Genomic DNA, 18303 nt, shown 5'->3' with positions numbered 1-18303 from the left:
TAGCAGCACTTCCCCTTCCCCTTCAATTGCAGCAACCCGAGCACCCTTCCCCACCTCCCAACCCATCGCATGACCCTCCCCTGTTTGTGCAGCCCTAGGATCCCCTCCCTTGCTGCTGCACCATTGGCAGCACCTCCCAGCCCCTATGACACCGTATACCCCCTCCCTTCTCCTTTCTATCCCCTTCGGACCCCCTCTTTCTTCTCCACTGAATTGCGGTAAGTCTAAAAACAGACAAGAGAAGAAGAAAAAAGAAAAGAAAGAATAGAAAGAAGCAAAAAAAAATAATATAAAGAAAGAAAGACGAAAGAAAGGGAAAGATCTTAGAAAGATTGCCCAAAATCTATTCTCAAATTCACTTTTATTTTGAATTATTAAAGAGAGTGATTTGTCTATGTTTTTAGTCCCACATCAAGGAACATTGTACTTGCTCATTCATAAATATTATTATTAATAAAGCCATGCTATGTCATACAGGACATAAGTCAAGATTCTCTCAAGATTTCAACGTGGTATCAATGCCATGCCAAATCTAGGGCACCAACACTCCATCGTAGATTCCAGGTTAGTCGGAAAAATTCAGAAAAATCTTCCGCTCTGAATCTCCACACCTACCATCACCGACACCTTCGACAACTCTACACCGCCCATAACAGCCATCGCCTAAGCCTTCAACACCATTCCAACCTAAACCGAACCACCAACTGCCCTTCCTACACCCAACGATTGACCCTAGCAGTCTCGCTGCATCATCTGCGACTCTTCTATGATGCAACGACTCTCCTAGGATTATTAACGTTCCTTTTAAGAAAAAAATACCTCTCAATTGTCTCCCTTCTTCTTCCTCATACCTACAATAGTTGCTAGAAAGGTTTAGAAGGGTTTTTATGATTCAAAAGTCCCTTTAGAACCTATCCCTTGACCTAACCAGATCTTTTGAATGTTCCTAGAACCATCGATGTCTCTCAAGGGTGTTTCTAGGGCCATCGCAGGCTTCTTCAATGATCAGAATTTTGACCTATTTTGAGGTGGATCATGGTTTTGAGATTTCACAGGGAGTTTTTTTGTAAATTTGAATAGTTCTAGGGGTTTATTTTGCAAATTCGAATAGTTACAGGGATTTTTTACAAATTCAAATCTTATCATGGAGTTTTTTTGTAAATTTGGATAGTTCCAAGGATCTATTTGTAGATTCAAATAGTTACAAGGAGTTTTTTATAATTCACATAGTTCTAGGAGACTTTGTAAATTCGAATAATTTCAGGGAGTTGTTTGTAAAATACAAGTGATTTTTTGTTCCTTCGATGGTTGATTTTAACACATCTCTCTATTTTGGTACATATGAAGAGTTTCCCATGCTTCCATTCGTAGGGATCGTGAGTTTTCTCCTTTCAGATGACCATTGTGAAACTCAATGGGACAAATTATCTTAGATGGTCTCGTTCAATTTCTTTTGTTGTTGGTGCTCGTTGTCTTACTAGCCATCTTGATGGGACTTCTACCAAACCTTCCACACTTGGTCCGCAACTTTCCAAGTGATACACAGATGAATGCTTGGTCATGGGTTTTCTCATAAACTCCATTGAATCAATCACAGTAGATAGTTATCTCCTCCTTTCTGATGCACCAACTATTTGAAAAGTTGCTAAGGATACATACTTCAAAGTAGGCAATGATACACAATGCTTTAAAATTAGACGAAAGATCAATCAGTTGTAGCAGAATGACCTTACTCTTTCTCAGTACTATAACCCTCTTTAGGGATGTTACCACACTTCAGACTTCTATAGGAAATTTACATCGAAGAATGTTGAAGATGCTATTACCTATCAATAATGGGAAGACAAACAAAGAGTTTATGAATTTTTTGCAGGATTGAATAGAGAATTTGATCAAATTCGCGCACAGACCCTTTTTAGAGACCTTTCCCTTCTCTGGCTCAAGCCTATGCCATGGTAAATATAGAGCACAGTCGACATATAGCTATGGTACATACAGACTCCTAATAGGTCTGCGTTAGCTGCTGGTTTTGGTAAGCCTAAGCCTAGTTTTGGTAACTTTAGACCTCCTCTGAAGACCTACCAAAGGATGCAAAAGCCCTTCTCTAAGCCACGGCAATTGGAAGCACCATATCTTAGTCCTGAAGCAACCATTCCTCTTGGTGAGTCTGTCTTTGATCTTGATTTGCCCATTACATTAAGGAAACAGCCACGTACTTGCACCAAACACCCTGTTTCTAACCATGTATCATATCATTCCCTATCCCTAGAATTTCAAACTTTATTTCCTCTTTTTGTCTTCCACCTCTATCCCTAATTATAGCAAGATGCAATGTCTCCCTCAAACTGGAAGAAAGCTATGGATGAGGAAATGTAAACCCTGGGAAAAAATAAGACATGGGATTTGGTATCCTTGCCTGTAGGGAAGAAGACTGTTGGATGCAAATGGGTGTTTGTAATTAAACACAAAGCAGATGGGGCCATTGAGAGATATAAAGCAAGACTGGTAGCCAAGGGCTTTACTCAAACATATGGCATTGACTACCAAGAGAGATTTGCTCCTGTTGCTAAGATGAATATTGTTCGGGTTGTTCTCTCATGTTTTGTAAACCAAGGGTGGAGTCTTCAACAATTAGATATAAAGAATGTTTTTCTACATGAATAGCTGAAGGAAGAGGTATATATGGATGTGCCCCCTGGTTATTCTGGTTCAGAGACTCATGGTAAGGTGTGCAGGTTAAAGAGAGCTCTATATGGTCAAAAGTAGTCTCCTAAGGCATGGTTTGGAGATTTCACAAGGCAATGATTTCCTATGGCTACATGCAAAGTAATGTAGACCATACGTTGTTTATCAAGAGGGATAAATCTCATACTACAGTACTCCTTGTATATGTGGAGGATATTGTTATCACAAAAAACAATGAAGAGGAAATTACAGCCTTGAAGACATTCTTGGGGACAAAGTTTGAGATAAAAAATATGGGCAGACTCATGTACTTTCTCGGGTTAGAGTTGGCCTACTCTGCTAATGATGTCTCACTCTCTCAGAGAAAGTACACTTTGGACCTATTAGAAGAGATTGGAATGCTAGGGTGTCCTACAGAGACCCCAATGGAGCCTAATCAGCACTTGAAAGCTAAGGAAGGAGAACCAGTTGACAAAATCAGCTACCAAAAATTAGGTGGGAAGTTGATTTATTTTTCACATACTAGGCCATATATCACCTTTGTAGTCAACCTTGTAAGTCAATACATGCATTATCCTTATTCTTCACATCTTAATGTAGTATATCGTATCTTGAGGTGTTTGAAGGCATCTCCTGTGTATCATTTTTGGTGAACCAGCAAAATATCGCTGAAAATCGGGTGAAATTTCGCCCTATAATTTCAGTTTTCAGATTGTCCGCTTGAAAGATTAATTATCCAAAATTGCAATAATTGCAATCTTTGATAATTTTAAAATATTCAACATCCACACACAACTATTTGACCATTCCTAACACACAAAAGGACAAAAGAAAGGGAAACAATCAGATTCAAAAGGAGCCGCAATTTACAGTTTTTTATGAAAATTGAATATAAAAATAGAAGGGAAATGCTGAATGAGATCTTACAGTTAGAAAAAAATCAAATGGTGAAGATTTGAAATCCGATTTCCCAAAAAGGCTAAAGGGCTTGGTTGGGTGTTTCAAGAAAAAAGTGTAATACTTACAAAGGATGTGACATTAGAAATTGTGTTGGGGGTTTCAAAGTGCAATAATTATAGCATATGTCACATTAAAAAAGTGTGATATTTCGATAATTTTCTCGAGATTTCAGTGATATTTACAATTTTTCGCAAGATATCTCCGAAATCTCAGCAATATTGGGATGATTTTTGTTTCGGTTCCGAAAAAAATTTCCCCAATTGCTGAAACGGCCGACATTCGGTGAATTGTTTTTCCATGGTCTAGGGTGACCATAGTAATGATGGCAAGTTTCCCAAAATACCTACTCAGGGTTTTACTAGAATTATGTCTAAGACCATGACCAAAATTTTGCCCTTCTGTAGAATTTTGAGTAGGAGTAGAAGAAGCTAAGTTGATTTATCATCTAGAGTAGCATCATGAAAATTCTCATGGTTTGAAATTTTGGTTTTCAGTCGGTTGGCCAAATTCTTGGCAAGATGGCTGAAACCAGGGTATTTTCCTTGGAAATCTTGGTTCCTGGTTTTGGCCCTACTTCGACTCTTTTTTGACCTGGGTTTTTGTACATTCCTTATTTTAAGCCTTATAAACACAATGAATGAGCCATTTTGCATAAAAACTTAATGTGAAGTACTCCCCCGCCGCCAGCCCCCCCAGGGGCCAGGGCAGGCAACGCCCAAAACTAATTTGAATTTAACCCACCCAAATTGAATTAACCAGTGGGGGGTTCAAGCCGGGATCCTAGAGGGTGCAGGGAACGGGATGTGGATCCCTTCATACCCTACTAATTGGGAGACATAATCTGGTCCATCAAGTACGAAGAGTTGTAAACTGTAATCAGTGTACTTCGAATGTCCAATACAATCAACATTTCGTGACATTAAACATGATAACCACAAACTAAAGAAGCAAAAAGAAACCTTTGCTGATATTTCCACTTAATCCCATGATAAGTTTCTTGGTAATGGTGTCTCATATATATTAGATTGAATGTTGGTGAGGGTGTTTCACGTATACTAGATTCAATGTCATCCATCATGTGTAAATAGTTTTTTTTTTCAGGATACATTTGTATGGAAATTAATTTTTAAACTGCAAAATAAAAAAATAAAAAACACTAGGACTACTCAGGAAAAAAAAATTGAACTACATGGATTCATTTATCGGACCCTAAACTAAACATATATTGATTTGAACAATAACTAACATGTATTGATGGGTGAACTATCAAAAATTCAAGATTTACGGAAGAACATGTGTACCTTTCTTCAAATAAGTTTTGATCTAACTTAGTCCAGCAAATGGAAGGAAAAACCACAAAGGAGTGCAGGGATTTGAGTCTAAAATGAAGGTTTGAATTAAAAAAACCACTTTGGGGGCTCAAGAGGATCGAAACAGGTGAATATTACACATGGGATGGACCAAAATGGTCGAAACACTCGAGATACGCAAGACTTCTTGGTTTCCAGGCACGTTTCGTCTCAGTTTTTTCAAAAACCAAGAAACTCAAACCATGCATGAGGCTCAAAAAAACATGTGAATACTAACAAACATTGAGGCTAGATCACCATCAAGAATCTAGGTGCATACAGGATCAAACTCTTTGCCAAGACCTCACATGAATCCTATAACTACGAGCTGCTCTTGTTGGTTTTGTGTTTGATTCACATTAGAGGTAATTGAAAGTATAGAATTAGCTTTTCTTGCATCTGTTTGAAGTCAGCAAAGTCTTGGCTCAAAGAACAACTCTTCCAGTCAACCCAATAAAACTCCGGGGATAACTCGTAAATACAAGACAAGTTCTCTCATGGAATTAAACATCTTATTTATGATACAGACATCTACAACCTCTCATAACTCATCATCAGTAGGGCCAGTATGTGTCAAGTGAGCTTGGTGCCCACAACCAGTGGGGACCGATTTCACATTGTCTTCCATTATAGTGGAAACTGCAGCCCCTTCTAATTTTTTTCTCAGCAAAGCAGTGAGAGGATGGAGACATAACATCAGTTTCAACTTTCTTTAGATCAGCCATCACTCAAACATAAAATTCTTCAAGAGGGGAATAGCCTAAATTAATAAAATCAGCGCTATTTGAACCAAATAACAGAATTAGTTTTGACAAAAAGAGGATTCTGTGGGTCCAGCAGAAATATGATCCAAAATAAGACTGATGAAAGCTAGATTCTCTCAACAGTCAAACCAACAAAAACCCTCAAAAGGTCAGACTATGATGCAGCTACTGTTCCACAAAGAAGTCACACATGAAAGGCCATGAACAATTCCAGTCAGCAAGAATTGATCAGCAATAAATTGTTCCCAAAAGGCAACAAGAGCAGCAGTAAGGTCAACCCAAACATGGAGATTTCTGGAATTTTAGATCACATACTATTTAGACACAAGCTGAATAAACAATCCTCATAGGAAAGTTGGGGGACCAAGTTCTCTTCTTCAAACCATGTAGTGGTCTTTAACAAGTTCTGAAAATGGCATAGGGTGCTGTACCCTTTAACTAAAGCTTGAATAGGTCTTCAAAACAATCTTAGAAGGAGAGCTTCGCAGGGAATGTAGCAGTCCCAGGCTTCTAGCACACCATCTCTTATACCATGAATAAGATAATGAAAGAAAGAACCAGAGAAGAGGAAGAAGAGAAAAAGGATTCAGCCAATGGGGGATTCACCTTTAATGTGGAGACCTCCAAAAACACACATTCATATATTTAAAGATTGGCAAGGGACCATCGCTTGAGGACTCCTTATACCCTACTCAGATGAACGTTTTTGGTGCTCCTTAATGCTTTTGGTGAAAGTTGAATGGTTCTCATTTAACCGGGGGTGAGACACTCCATGCAATTACGTGGTCAATATGGACCGAAGGGGGTAACTGAGTTGGCAATGGACCATTGCCTAAGGTAGCATGAGGTCTTGAATTTAACTCCTCATATTCTTGGTGCCAGTCACTTTAAGTGTTTAGGCTCTTCATTGCTGATGGTGAAAGATGAATAGTTCTCATTCAACCATTGTATGACCCAGTCTATGTGGTTTTGGATCAATATGGATGCGCAGGAATAGTCACATTTAAAGCCCTGAACTCCCATGTTGGCCAAAAAAAGAAAAAAAATACACACCCCTTAAAGTTGCAGACGATTATGTCTACTATCCTTAATGTTTCAGAAAATAAATCTACTAACTTTAGGAGTGACTCCTTTCCAATTTACAGTTAAATGACAATGACGCCATTCCAAATATTTTTGAAATACCTTTTGTTTTAATTACTTTGGTTACTTTTAAAATGGTTGGTTCTCTATGGATAGTTGTTGAAAGACTTGGGTAATTTGGTTAGATTTAGTTAGTACTTTCTTTTTCTATTATTTCCTTATTGGGAGTAGATTTACTAGGATTTTAGTTTTATTGTAAGTTCCGACACTGAGAAGATTTGGTTCTCTGAAATTGGTTAGTTTTTTGTATAAATAAAGTTTCTGCTCTGTCCTTCAGACATAAGTCAAGATTCCTCCAACTCCTCCCACATGGTATCAGTGCCATCTTTGATCCATCACTGAGCACCAATCTCTTTCTCATCCTTTCTCTCAATCGCAGAGCACAAGAGAAAACAAAACAAAACAAAAATGAGAAGAAAAAAAAGAAAAAAAAAAACAATTCATCGCAAAGTGTGCTTCTTTTTCTTCTTCTTCACACGTCATTGCCTCAATCAGACCTATTGCAACACCATCTCGCCAGAACCAAAACTTATCTTCTTACCCATCTCCTTGACCTTTGCCATGGTTCAAAATCTTGCTCTCGAACTAGATCTCGCCCCTTCCAAAAACTGAGATCTCGACTTAGTTGGCGAGACCTTGGTCAAGATATGGTTTTTTTTTTTTTTTTTTTTTTGCCAACTCGATGTCCAATCTCGGTGGTTTTAGGGTTCAGATTTTGCTCAAACTTGGTAATTAGCCTAATTTAGGCCTTCTAAACACACTGATGGCCTTAGATTTGTGAGAAAACAACCCTAAGTTTGAAAGCGAAATGTTGCAGGATTGGGGAATGCAAGGTTATACAACATATAATATAGAACCTTTAAGGAATATAAATGAAAAGCAAGCATCAAATAGCTTAAATGTCATCAAAATTCCATTTATATGAGTATCACAATCTAAACTCTCAAGAATAGAATAATAAAATTATACAACCGTTAGAAGTTCTATATAAGTCATAACTCATAAGTTCATAAGAGAACATAGAATGATTGATCTTCCTTTGGTGTTGTAGAGGTGGTAAGAATAGTTGGAAGTAAAAATCCAACTAAAATCAGCAAAAAATGGGGCAAAAAAAGAGTTCTTGCAAGATATGACAAGATCTGGGGAGAGATCTCGAGCGAGATCTAGGAATCTCGCACTTTATCTCGTTCCGCCCTTCATTTTGTCACGCCTTCTTAAAAAAGCAAGATATCTTGCGAAATCTCAAACCATGACCTTTGCAAATCACCAAACCCATTGCCCAACCTGTACAACCTCTTCAACTCACTAGAAATCATCTCTTCCCCCCATCGCTTAATCTCTGCAAATAGGTGCTCGTGATCAAGCACAAGGCAGATGGGACTGTTGAAAGGTACAATGCAAGATTAGTGGCCAAAGGCTTTACTCAGACTTATGGCATTGATCACTAGGAGACGTTTGCCCCTATTGTCAAGATGAACACAGTTCAGATTATTCTTTCATGTGCAATGAATTAAGGGTGGAGTCTACAATAGTTAGATGTGAAGAATGCTTTTTTAAATGGAGAACTCCAAGAAAAGGTGTTCATAGATGTGCCACTTAGGTATTCTACTGCCAAGACTCATTGGAAGGTGTGCAAGTTAAAGAGAGCGTTGTACAGGATGAAGCAATCTCCAAGAGTGTGGTTTGGAAGGTTTCATTAGGCCATGATCTCTAATGGCTATAAGCAAAGTAATGCAAACCACATTTTGTCCATCACAAGTGATGGTTCCCACACTACTATACTTTTAGCATATGTTGATGATATTAGGACCACTAGCAGCAGCAATGATGAGATTTCAGCATTAAAGACCTTTTTGGGAACTAAATTTGAGATCAAAGATATGGGGATTAAGCATTTCAATTTTCCGCTAGTGGTGTAGCTCTCTTAGAGAGAGAGTATACTCTGGATCTTCTTAGAAAATTGAAATGCTAGGGTATAAGCCTGTTGATACTCCTATTGAGCCTAACTTACACTTAAAGGCAAAAGAGGGAGAATTGGTTGACAGGACGAGGTATTAGAAGTTTGTGGGAAAGTTGATCTATTTGTCTCATACTAGGGCAGACATCACATTTTCAGTCAGTCTTGTTAGCCAGTATATGTATGATCCCTACTTCTCTCACTTGGATGCAGTGTATTGAATCTTGAGGTACTTAAAAGCCAATCCAAGAAAGGGATTTAGATTTCAATTCATGGACACTTGAAGGTTGAGGCATGTACAGATGTAGACTAGGCAGGATTTCCAAATGACAGGAGGTCTACCTCTAGATATTGTGTGTATGTGGGAGGTAACTCGGTGACTTGAAGAAGCAAGAAATAGGCTGTAGTTGTGAGGTCCAGTGCCGAGGCTGAGTTTAGGGCAATTGCTCAGGGCATAAGTGATGTACTATGGCTCAGAGGGCTGCTTTTGGAGATTGGGTTGGATTCAGAGGTTCCAACAGTTGTACTCAGATAATAAGTTAGCAATCAACATAGCTTACATATGTGGAGATTCATAGACATTTCGTCAAAGAGAAGATTGAGGTTGGGGTGATTCGTATCACTTCTATTACTTTAGACAAACAATGGGCTGATGTGCTTACAAAGAGCTTGAGTACCAAAGTGTTTAGTAGTACCATTGGCAAGTTGGGCATGGTAAATATCTATGCTCCAACTTGAAGGGAGTGTTGAAAGACCTAAGTAATTTGATTAGATTTAGTTAGTACTTTCCTTTTCTGTTTTGTCCTTATTGGGAGTAGATTTACTAGGATTTTATTTTTCTTGTAAGTTCCCACACTGGGAAGATTTGTTTTGCTCTGTATTTGGTAAGTTTTCTGTATAAATAAAGCTCCTGTTGTGTCCTTCAGATACAAGTTAAAATTCTTCCAACAATAGCTTAGGCCTTGTATCTAGTTTGGCCTCAAATGGAGCTGATGGAAGGCAATGGTCCATGTAGCCAGCCCATTTAGTTTGGACAATACTTCTTGATATTTTTGTTATTATAATGGTTATTTTCTATATGATATAAGAAAATATAGGATAATCTGAAGAGCAATTAAGAGTAATTGTGTCTTTTCTACTTAAAACTAACAATGTTTTAGGCACCAAGGATATGCTTCTCACAAAATACGGAAGCAAGGAAAACTGAAGTTAGAAGATATTCCTCCCTTTTGACCCTTGCATATTCTAATAGGGGCTAAGTTAATTGCTTTACACTGTCATCCAAAATAAAAGGTTGGCAACATGACTCCTTGCCCTCCATTCTGCTCCAATCATGCTCTTACATGATATAACTTCTTCTAAGGTCATTTTGGATTTGCCCATCTCTTTTTAGTATCTGTAATCTCAGTTAAAACACTCCCACATACTAGATATGCTACCACAAACAACTTTCTTGTAGCTTGTAGTGTATTTTAGCTACTCCTATTAGTCCTATACCACTTCTAATGTGATTATTCGTTACTTTGTTCTTCCTAGTTTTACTAATCAATAATCATCCATCTCAACATCTTCAACTCTGATACACTGAGTTTACACATATGATTCTTCTTAACTGCCCAACATTTTGCAGCATACATAATACGGTATGACTGTCATAAAATTTTCCTGTGACAGGAGAAGGTTAAAGTATCTAGATGACCAGTTCGAGATTAAGGACTTGGATACCTTAATATAGTTAAGAATTGTAATATCAAGATCAACCACTTGTTTTGTGACAGGAAGTATACACGTATCTTATAAGTGAAACAGGTATGTCAGGTTGTAGGCCCTTTATACTCATTCATTGACTGGTATCATAAACTGGGTGTCAAAGCTAGTCATCTGCTTGTTGAATTGGTCATTTGGAAGCAGTGTGCTGAACTCTCAGGTATCTCTATCCCAGGGAGGCAAGAGATAACTATTCGAGAGAAATAACCACTTGAGAATGGAAACTCATATTGATTGCGAGCAACAACGATCACCAACCAGGTAGACATCAGGACACTTTTAGTGCTGGGACAGACTTCAGAGCTATGGCTCATTGTATTTGTGAGCTTCCTTGGCTGAAGAAGCTGATCCATGAGTTTTTTCTTAGACTGAACTGTGAGTTGATGATGACAAAATAAAAACAGCTAACAATATAACTCAGAATTCAATTTAGATGACCACACTAAGCATGTTGAAGTGGACTCTTAATTTACTAAGGAAAAACTAAAATCTTGATTTCTATACACATTTTTTAGAGACTAGGGGACCTACAAGGGCTGGTTATAAGTGCTCTTGGGTAGGGCAAATACTAGTAAAGGGGTAACAAGAGAAGAAACGGATTGCAGCATCTTATAGATGACAAACATGCAAATACTAGACAAATAATAAAGTAATAACCAATATCAGCCAAAAACTAATAAGCAAGACTAAACAAGACTCATTAGGGAAATATGGGGAAGGGTATCATTGCAATGTAATACCTAATCAAGTGCAAGTTAGACAAGACTTCTTAGAGAACACTTGCTGTCCTAGTCCAGAGGTCTTAAAACTAGCAATGACAGTCAGCAATTATCAAAGTGTAAAGACCCTAGGTTTTAATACAAATAAACCTCCTGCAGGAAGTGCTACATAGGTTGATTTAAAGGTAAAAGACAATGAATATTTCAAAACAGCGGCATATGCAAGTACTTATTGAAACAGGGGCAGGGTTTATTTAACTAGACGGGGAAAAGAAAAGAATACCTGCTTAGTTAGAAATAATAATAAAGGAAACTGGGGTAGGGTTTTGCTGTAAGGTTGCAGGGGAAGTTTCTGCTAAAAAAATTATTTTATAGGAAGCAAATGGAAGGAACTGTGCACAAATAATAAAGAAAAGTGAGATAAACAAAAACTGTAAAGGGAAAACCCAAGGGAACATAATTATTAGTAAAAATATTAAAAGGAAAGAAAGGTGAGAGTTTTTGTGAGAAAAGCAACAAGGGATCATAATTATTAATAAAAATAGTAAATGAAAGAAAGGTCAAGTTTTCTGTGGGAAAAGGAACAAAAAGAAGAGAAAAAAGGGAAGTGGGGAGTTGGGGTTAGGAGCTAGAAACAGATGAATGAAGAAGGGGAGAGCAGGGGCTTAAAGAGGGAGAAGAAAAGAAAAAAATTTAACTGCAGCAAGGCACTCCGTACAGATGAGCAAAGAGCAAAGAGGGCCTGGGACTAGTTCATGCAACAAGTGAAGGGAGAACAAAGGAACAGACTTACTATGAGAGAGGGAGAGAGAATGATGCCAAGGTCAAAGAGAGATTCCTTGTGCAAGAAAGTTCTAATTTTCATTCAAAAAATTCAATTTTCATTCAAAAAAATCAATTTTCATTAATCTAAATTGACTCAAAACCCTTAATTTAAAATCCCCCAAAACCCTAAATGGTCACTAGAATTTACCATAGAAGAAATTTCAGTCAAAATTGTTGAAATTTTGCTTAAATGCCTGCAGTTTTGAAAACTGAAACGAAATTCCAATTATTTTGGAGAAGTTATAGGTTTCGACCGAAATTTCGGAGATTTTGACCATTTCGGATGTTTCGACCGAAATGACCATCTTGACTGAAATTTCAACCATTTCAACATTCCATCTTTTCTTTCCTCAGTTTTTGTTGATTTCTATCCCATTTTCACCTAATTTCCACGACTCCTTTGCCTTCAAGCACCTCTTTGCTCATCTTATGCCTCCAAACAACTCCTAAGCCACAACAGCTACAAAAGAAACTCTGGCAACAATAGAATATGAAGCATGAGCCACACCCAACAGATCCATACTTCCCTTCTTTTTATTTTGTTTTGTTCATGCCTTAAATGATTTTGTATTGCCTTGAAATTAATGTATGCTTAGCCTAGGACTATGTTAAACTTTTTTTTTTTTTCCTATTTGCTACCATTTTTTTCATTTTCAGATTTTAATAATTATTTTCTAAATTATGTATTTTGAACATAATTTTCTAAATACATATGTATGTATGATATATGGGCTTCAACTTAATATATGTGAGACGCCATCACTTGATCTAGTTGGTCATTTTATTTTGTTAACTTGTTTTTTATCTAACTATTCTATCAAACAATTCATGTATGCTAATAATTCTCTACCTATATGCAATATAGTTTGTCGGAACTAGTCATTTGTTATTATACTTGAATGGTTGATTTTTAGTGGTTTTTTTTTTGGCAAAATATTAATTCCAGTGTGTTTATTATGCTTTAAATAGGTAGGAGGCAAGAAATCATATGAAATGGATGTCATATAAGGCCTGAAACCTAGGGTCGAAATTTCAAAAAAAAATCATTTGTTTTTCGGTCGAAACCTAAAAATTTCGGCCTTTTCTTGGGTCAAAATCTTGGTTTCGACCGAAATTTGTTCCTTGATCACTACTAATGTTCAATCACTTAGAACCAAAACTGGAAACCCACAAAGTACACTTCAGTGAAATTAATGTATGGGCTAATATAACCTATGGATCAACCCAAAACCTAATTACATTGAATGACCCAACAAGAATTAAAAATTTGGGAGAAACTGAGCCAATAAACCCACAAGACTCACAAAGAACCAAATTAAACCCTAAATAAACCAATAAACCCACGTATGACTCACAAATAACCAAATTAAACTTATTAAAAACAACTAGGCTGCCCACAAGCGGTGTTCATTGAACCAATAGACTCTGGCAATCCTGTAGCCTCTAAACTCATTGTCGTGCCACATAGGTGCTGCAGTGGGCTGATATCTACGCTTGTGTCAGTGATAGACTAGGAACTGTCACTCCGCTGGAATGATGTCCTCATCGAATTTGTTAGACAAGATAGACATGTCTATTGACTGACTTTTGCTAGTATTGTGTGCACATACATGTAAGATGTGTCTGTGCTATGTGGGGAGAGTATCTTACAAGACATATCTGTAAATCTATTTCTTTCTCTTATTAAGTAATAGCATATGGTGTGGGAGTTGATGACTTCCAGACTTGTTTTCTTCGTATTGCTCTTCTTGCGTTATCTCCAGTTCTCTTCTTCCCTTCGTATAACCTTGTTATGTCGTATTGGATAGCAACAGTTTTTATGCAAGTCATGTTTCTTAAGCCTGTTGAGTCTGATTCCTAGGCATGCCAGAGATTATGACTCTTTCAATATCATACAACATCAAGCAGCATATGAACTGTTGTTTCCAATGAATATTATCAAGATGTTTTTTACTTGTGAGGAAGTTTAGTTGCATTAAATTTCTAGGTGGTTATCATTGTCATGCTTTGAGGGAATTAAATTCCTTTAGGAGTTTTTCTCACTTCTGCTTATTCAGGATGCTGTTAGCCGAAAAATTAGCTTGGATACCCTCGTGGATTTTGCACTGGCACAAGGTTCACAATGGATATTCATAACCCCTCATGATATCAGGTAAATACTTATATTTGATTTCACTGTGCTTACGTGATCGGCTTGCGCTTTGATTATGTTGATCATTGGTCTTACACATCTTCAATAGCTTTATTGGCACATCATCTTCTTGCAGTAGTGTGTGCACTTCCATGTGTTGTATGGTTTTGATTTGAAAACAATTATGTAGCTAAAAATCTTAATGATTATTCTTATAATTACAAGCCCAAGTCCTCAAATCCTTATCTGACTTGTAGCCAAAAAAAAAAGAAGTAGAAGTAGAAGAAGAAGAAGAAGAAGAAGAAGAAGAAGAAAGAAAGAAAGGAGAAAAAAAAATTAAAGAAAGAAGTTTGTTGTGCTGTTTCCTTTTCTTTTTTTCTTTTTTTCATTTTTTTTTTTTTTTTTTGGGGGGGGGGGGGGGTTGAAGCAGTAAGATGCTGAAGGTGGACTGAGTCAAGTTTTCCACCCACTCCTAATCTTGTATAAGCTCACACACACCTATTTCTCACTTCCATATTTTTACTTTTTGTTTTTATACTTGAAAGTTAAAACCTGATGCCTGATAACCATTTATTTGATCCCTCCTTTCTGGGAAATGAGATTATTACTCCCTTTTACATATCTCAGGATATATGTTGTCTGAATTTGTACACATAATCTTCTAATATTGGAAGTAGCAATTATAGAATTTCAGTGCATTTTTTATTTATCAGTTCTTAAAAATGAGTAATTTATAGTGACTGCCATTTTAGATTTAATTTTTAAGGAAAACCATGAATAGAGATAATATAACTTTTTGGGGATCTCATTAGAGATTATGTTTTTTCCAAAGAGTTGTATTACATGAATGTCTTTGAGACCACTAGTACAAGACTGTATAAGATGGAATCTGGAGAAAGAAGAAAATGTTCGAAAGATGTCATTCAAACCAAAATAAAATAGTTGAGATCCTAGGTCAAGCATAATTATAAATGGGATGAAATGGCTTGATAATAATGTGCTGGTACAGGTGACTCAGTGGTAGTTGATAGTGGAATAAATGGTCCAGATTAAGCCTACTGAAAAAACCTGAGCCTGCAGGGTGGCTACGCAGCAAATTATGCTGAGAGGCTGTTGTGATGCCTTGACATCAGGCTACAACTGTGGCTCTCCAACCATTGTGCCAAGACCTTATTAAAGTATTGAATAACCCAAGTAAACCACATCTGAGCTGCTATTATATTGGGTCCATATTGTATAGCATTTTCTCTGAACAGTAGCAAGTACCCTAAATTTATTTATTTATTATTATTAATTTTTTTTTATTATTGTACTTCCTAAGAAAAGCTCATTGTATCTTTGTGAATGGGGGGGGGGGGGGGGGCACATTGCCTGGTCCAAATATGACCATATGTTGATTGTTTTGTTGGCTTGGCTGGTGAGACTTATAATTTTATTTTAGCTACCGATAGTGAGTGGATTTGGGAGGGTTAGAGTGGGTGGCAATTCAACAGCCTGGCTGTTTTTAGACAGGCTGCAATTGAAGGGGATATACTACGACATCATGCCCTAGGTCCATGTATTGGCCTGGAATATTCAACTATCTGGTTGTAGAATTAACTAAATAGTGGGTGCTGCTGCAAAACTGATTACCAAGGATGGGCTACCTTATAACTGCACTTTGATTTGAATATTTTGTGTAATTGAGAAGTAATTGCATTTGGTTTTATATATATATATATATATATATATAGTCATTAATCATTTCATAACTTTTGGTATGGAATTCAGCATGGTGAAAGCAGGGCCAAGGGTAAAGAAGCAGCAAATGGCAGCTCCTCGTTCTTGATTTAAGCAGATCGCAACTTGTAGATACATTTTTATCTTTTTGGTCTACCAATTGCCCATCACATGTAATCCTGGGTAGCTGGATTATCTTGTATATATGCTTTCATTGGCTGGGGTCTTTTCTGTTATGCTTATGTATTTGTATAGTGGACTAAAATGGATGACAGTTCTGAAATGCTGATAAACAGGAGTTGCCACTCTTCTTATTAGCCTAATGTAATCTCTTAATCTCCAAGGACTCTCTTGCAACAGGAGTTGAATGCTTTGCTAGTAAACAATTCCGGTGGAATGAAATTGTCTCATATTTTATGAGATTACACTGCTTATGCTTATCTCATGAGGATATTGCTTTATACTCAATTGTGAAAGTTATATGCTATTAGGGAATATTTCACATAGTTTCTTGGTGGTTAACTAAAGTTTGTTGAAACAGTATATCATTTTTCATATTTGAAATTTTCAATCCATTTTGAACCTCTCTCACAAGGAGAGATAATAATGGGATTCATTTTCAGGCAAATTCACCTCATCTCTCACTATATTTGGTTGTCAAGGAAATGTTCTAATTGTTCCCATTGAGATCGAAAGAATCTTAATTCTTTAGGAAGCAAATGAGGTAAATTGAATTAAGTTAGAAAACAAATCTCGAAGACGAAATCCATTTCTCTTATCCCGCAGATCGTGAAAAGATTACTACTTAATTGGGGCTCCAAAATTCATTGCCATATTTTCCGTTAAGGCTGCATTTGTTTGCAAAGGTGGGGTGGGAAAAAAGGGGTGGAAAAAAAGGGGTGGGAGAAAAAAAACATGTGGATCCCATGTGTAGTGGGGTGAGGGAGAAGGAAAAGAAAGGAAAGAAAAGGAAAGGGTTTTGTGGAAAAGTGATAGGGGTGGGTCTCACTTTTTACTTTTCCCTAACTTTCCCACAAAGCTCCACCAAATATGTGGGGTTTTAAAATAGCATGGGGTGGGAAAGTTGGGCTGCCACATCAGCAGACAAGTTTCCTTGAATCAAGGAAACTTGTCTCTCACTTTCCCACCCCAAACAACCAAACAATCTACCATTTTGGGATTTAAAGGAAAAGTAAGAAATCTACCATTTTTTCAAGAATCTTCCCACCCCATCTTATTCCCAGCAAACAAACGCAGCCTTAGAGAATAAAAGAGAACCGGCCCTATATATATCTCCTTATTATGGTTGGGTTTCCATCTTTCTTGTCTTTTCCATCCACACAACCCTACCGCCTCCGCCGCCACATCCACATAAGCAGGACACGCAGCACATAATTTTATCATTTTCGCTCGGCAAGATTAAAGGAAGGATAATATAATAATGGTGTCAATTTAAGCGGTTAACTTCTTCTGTTTTTCCCGCCAAAAAAATAAAATAAAGATACCCTCCATTTTTAATAATGAAATAAAAAAATTTTAAACTTTTATCCTCACGTCAACATGAATCCAACCATAACAAGGATTTTTAGATGGGGGTATAGGCTGAGGGGTCAAAAATCGAACTCTTTTGGGCTGCTTTAGACCAACCTTAGTGGTCCCTTAGACCAAACTGAATGCACTTAAAAATATTTATTTTTTTGGGATGAATATATGAACATAGCATAAACACTTCAAGGGAAAAACTTTGTGGGGCCAACCAAGATAATGTTTGGAAGAAGTTAACAAAGACATGTCAGAACCCTAAGTAACAACAATGAATATGTTCCTTTGAACATCTATGTGAAATTTTTGAGAATGGCAAACAACTAGAAAGATAATACAAGCAAATGTTGGGAGTTATTGTAACGGAACAATAGATCTTACCAACCAAGTCTTGAAAATGTTCAAATATTTATGTGTGATTCACAAGTTTTTCTTGGAGAATTCAAATGAGTTTTTGGCCTCAAAAGTTAATATTTTCATTGAACATTAGTATCCAATCCATAGATTGGAATATTTGTATGTAAAATCAGGAAATAACAATAACAGCAACGGAGAAATTTTAAACTGCCCTTTGCCCTCATTTGCCTCAACTAACAACATTTGACAACGATCATCTCAATCAACCGAATGTCAACAATGAAGTTTTGGTTTTAGGGTTACTTCATCTTAATTGAAAATCCATCTTATTTTCTTATATAAAGTTTGCATTACAAGTATTACAAAGGAAATAAAGACCCACCCT

The 18303-nt window shown here is 37.0% G+C and overlaps 1 protein-coding gene across 3 annotated transcripts in view; it reads left to right on the top strand.

Annotated features, from left to right (window-relative positions):
- The window catches only part of LOC149029486 (structural maintenance of chromosomes protein 6B-like), a 95709-nt gene extending 79244 nt beyond the window's left edge, over positions 1 to 16465 (top strand). For all 3 annotated transcript variants that reach the window (XM_089141896.1, XM_089141894.1, XM_089141895.1), the window contains 2 exons: positions 14227 to 14321; positions 16071 to 16465. In XM_089141896.1, the coding sequence (XP_088998022.1) occupies positions 14227 to 14321; positions 16071 to 16128 (153 nt within the window). In that variant the 3' untranslated portion in view covers positions 16129 to 16465. The remainder of the gene's footprint in view (positions 1 to 14226; positions 14322 to 16070) is intronic.
- Positions 16466 to 18303: the final 1838 nt, after the last annotated feature.

The sequence above is a fragment of the Hakea prostrata genome, chromosome 1 (assembly GCF_041222555.1).
Source record: "Hakea prostrata isolate BN-2017 chromosome 1, UWA_Hpros_2, whole genome shotgun sequence".
NCBI classification, from domain to species: Eukaryota; Viridiplantae; Streptophyta; class Magnoliopsida; order Proteales; family Proteaceae; genus Hakea; species Hakea prostrata.
Note: the sequence above shows the minus strand (reverse complement) of the source record. Positions and strands in the feature narration are given on the sequence as shown.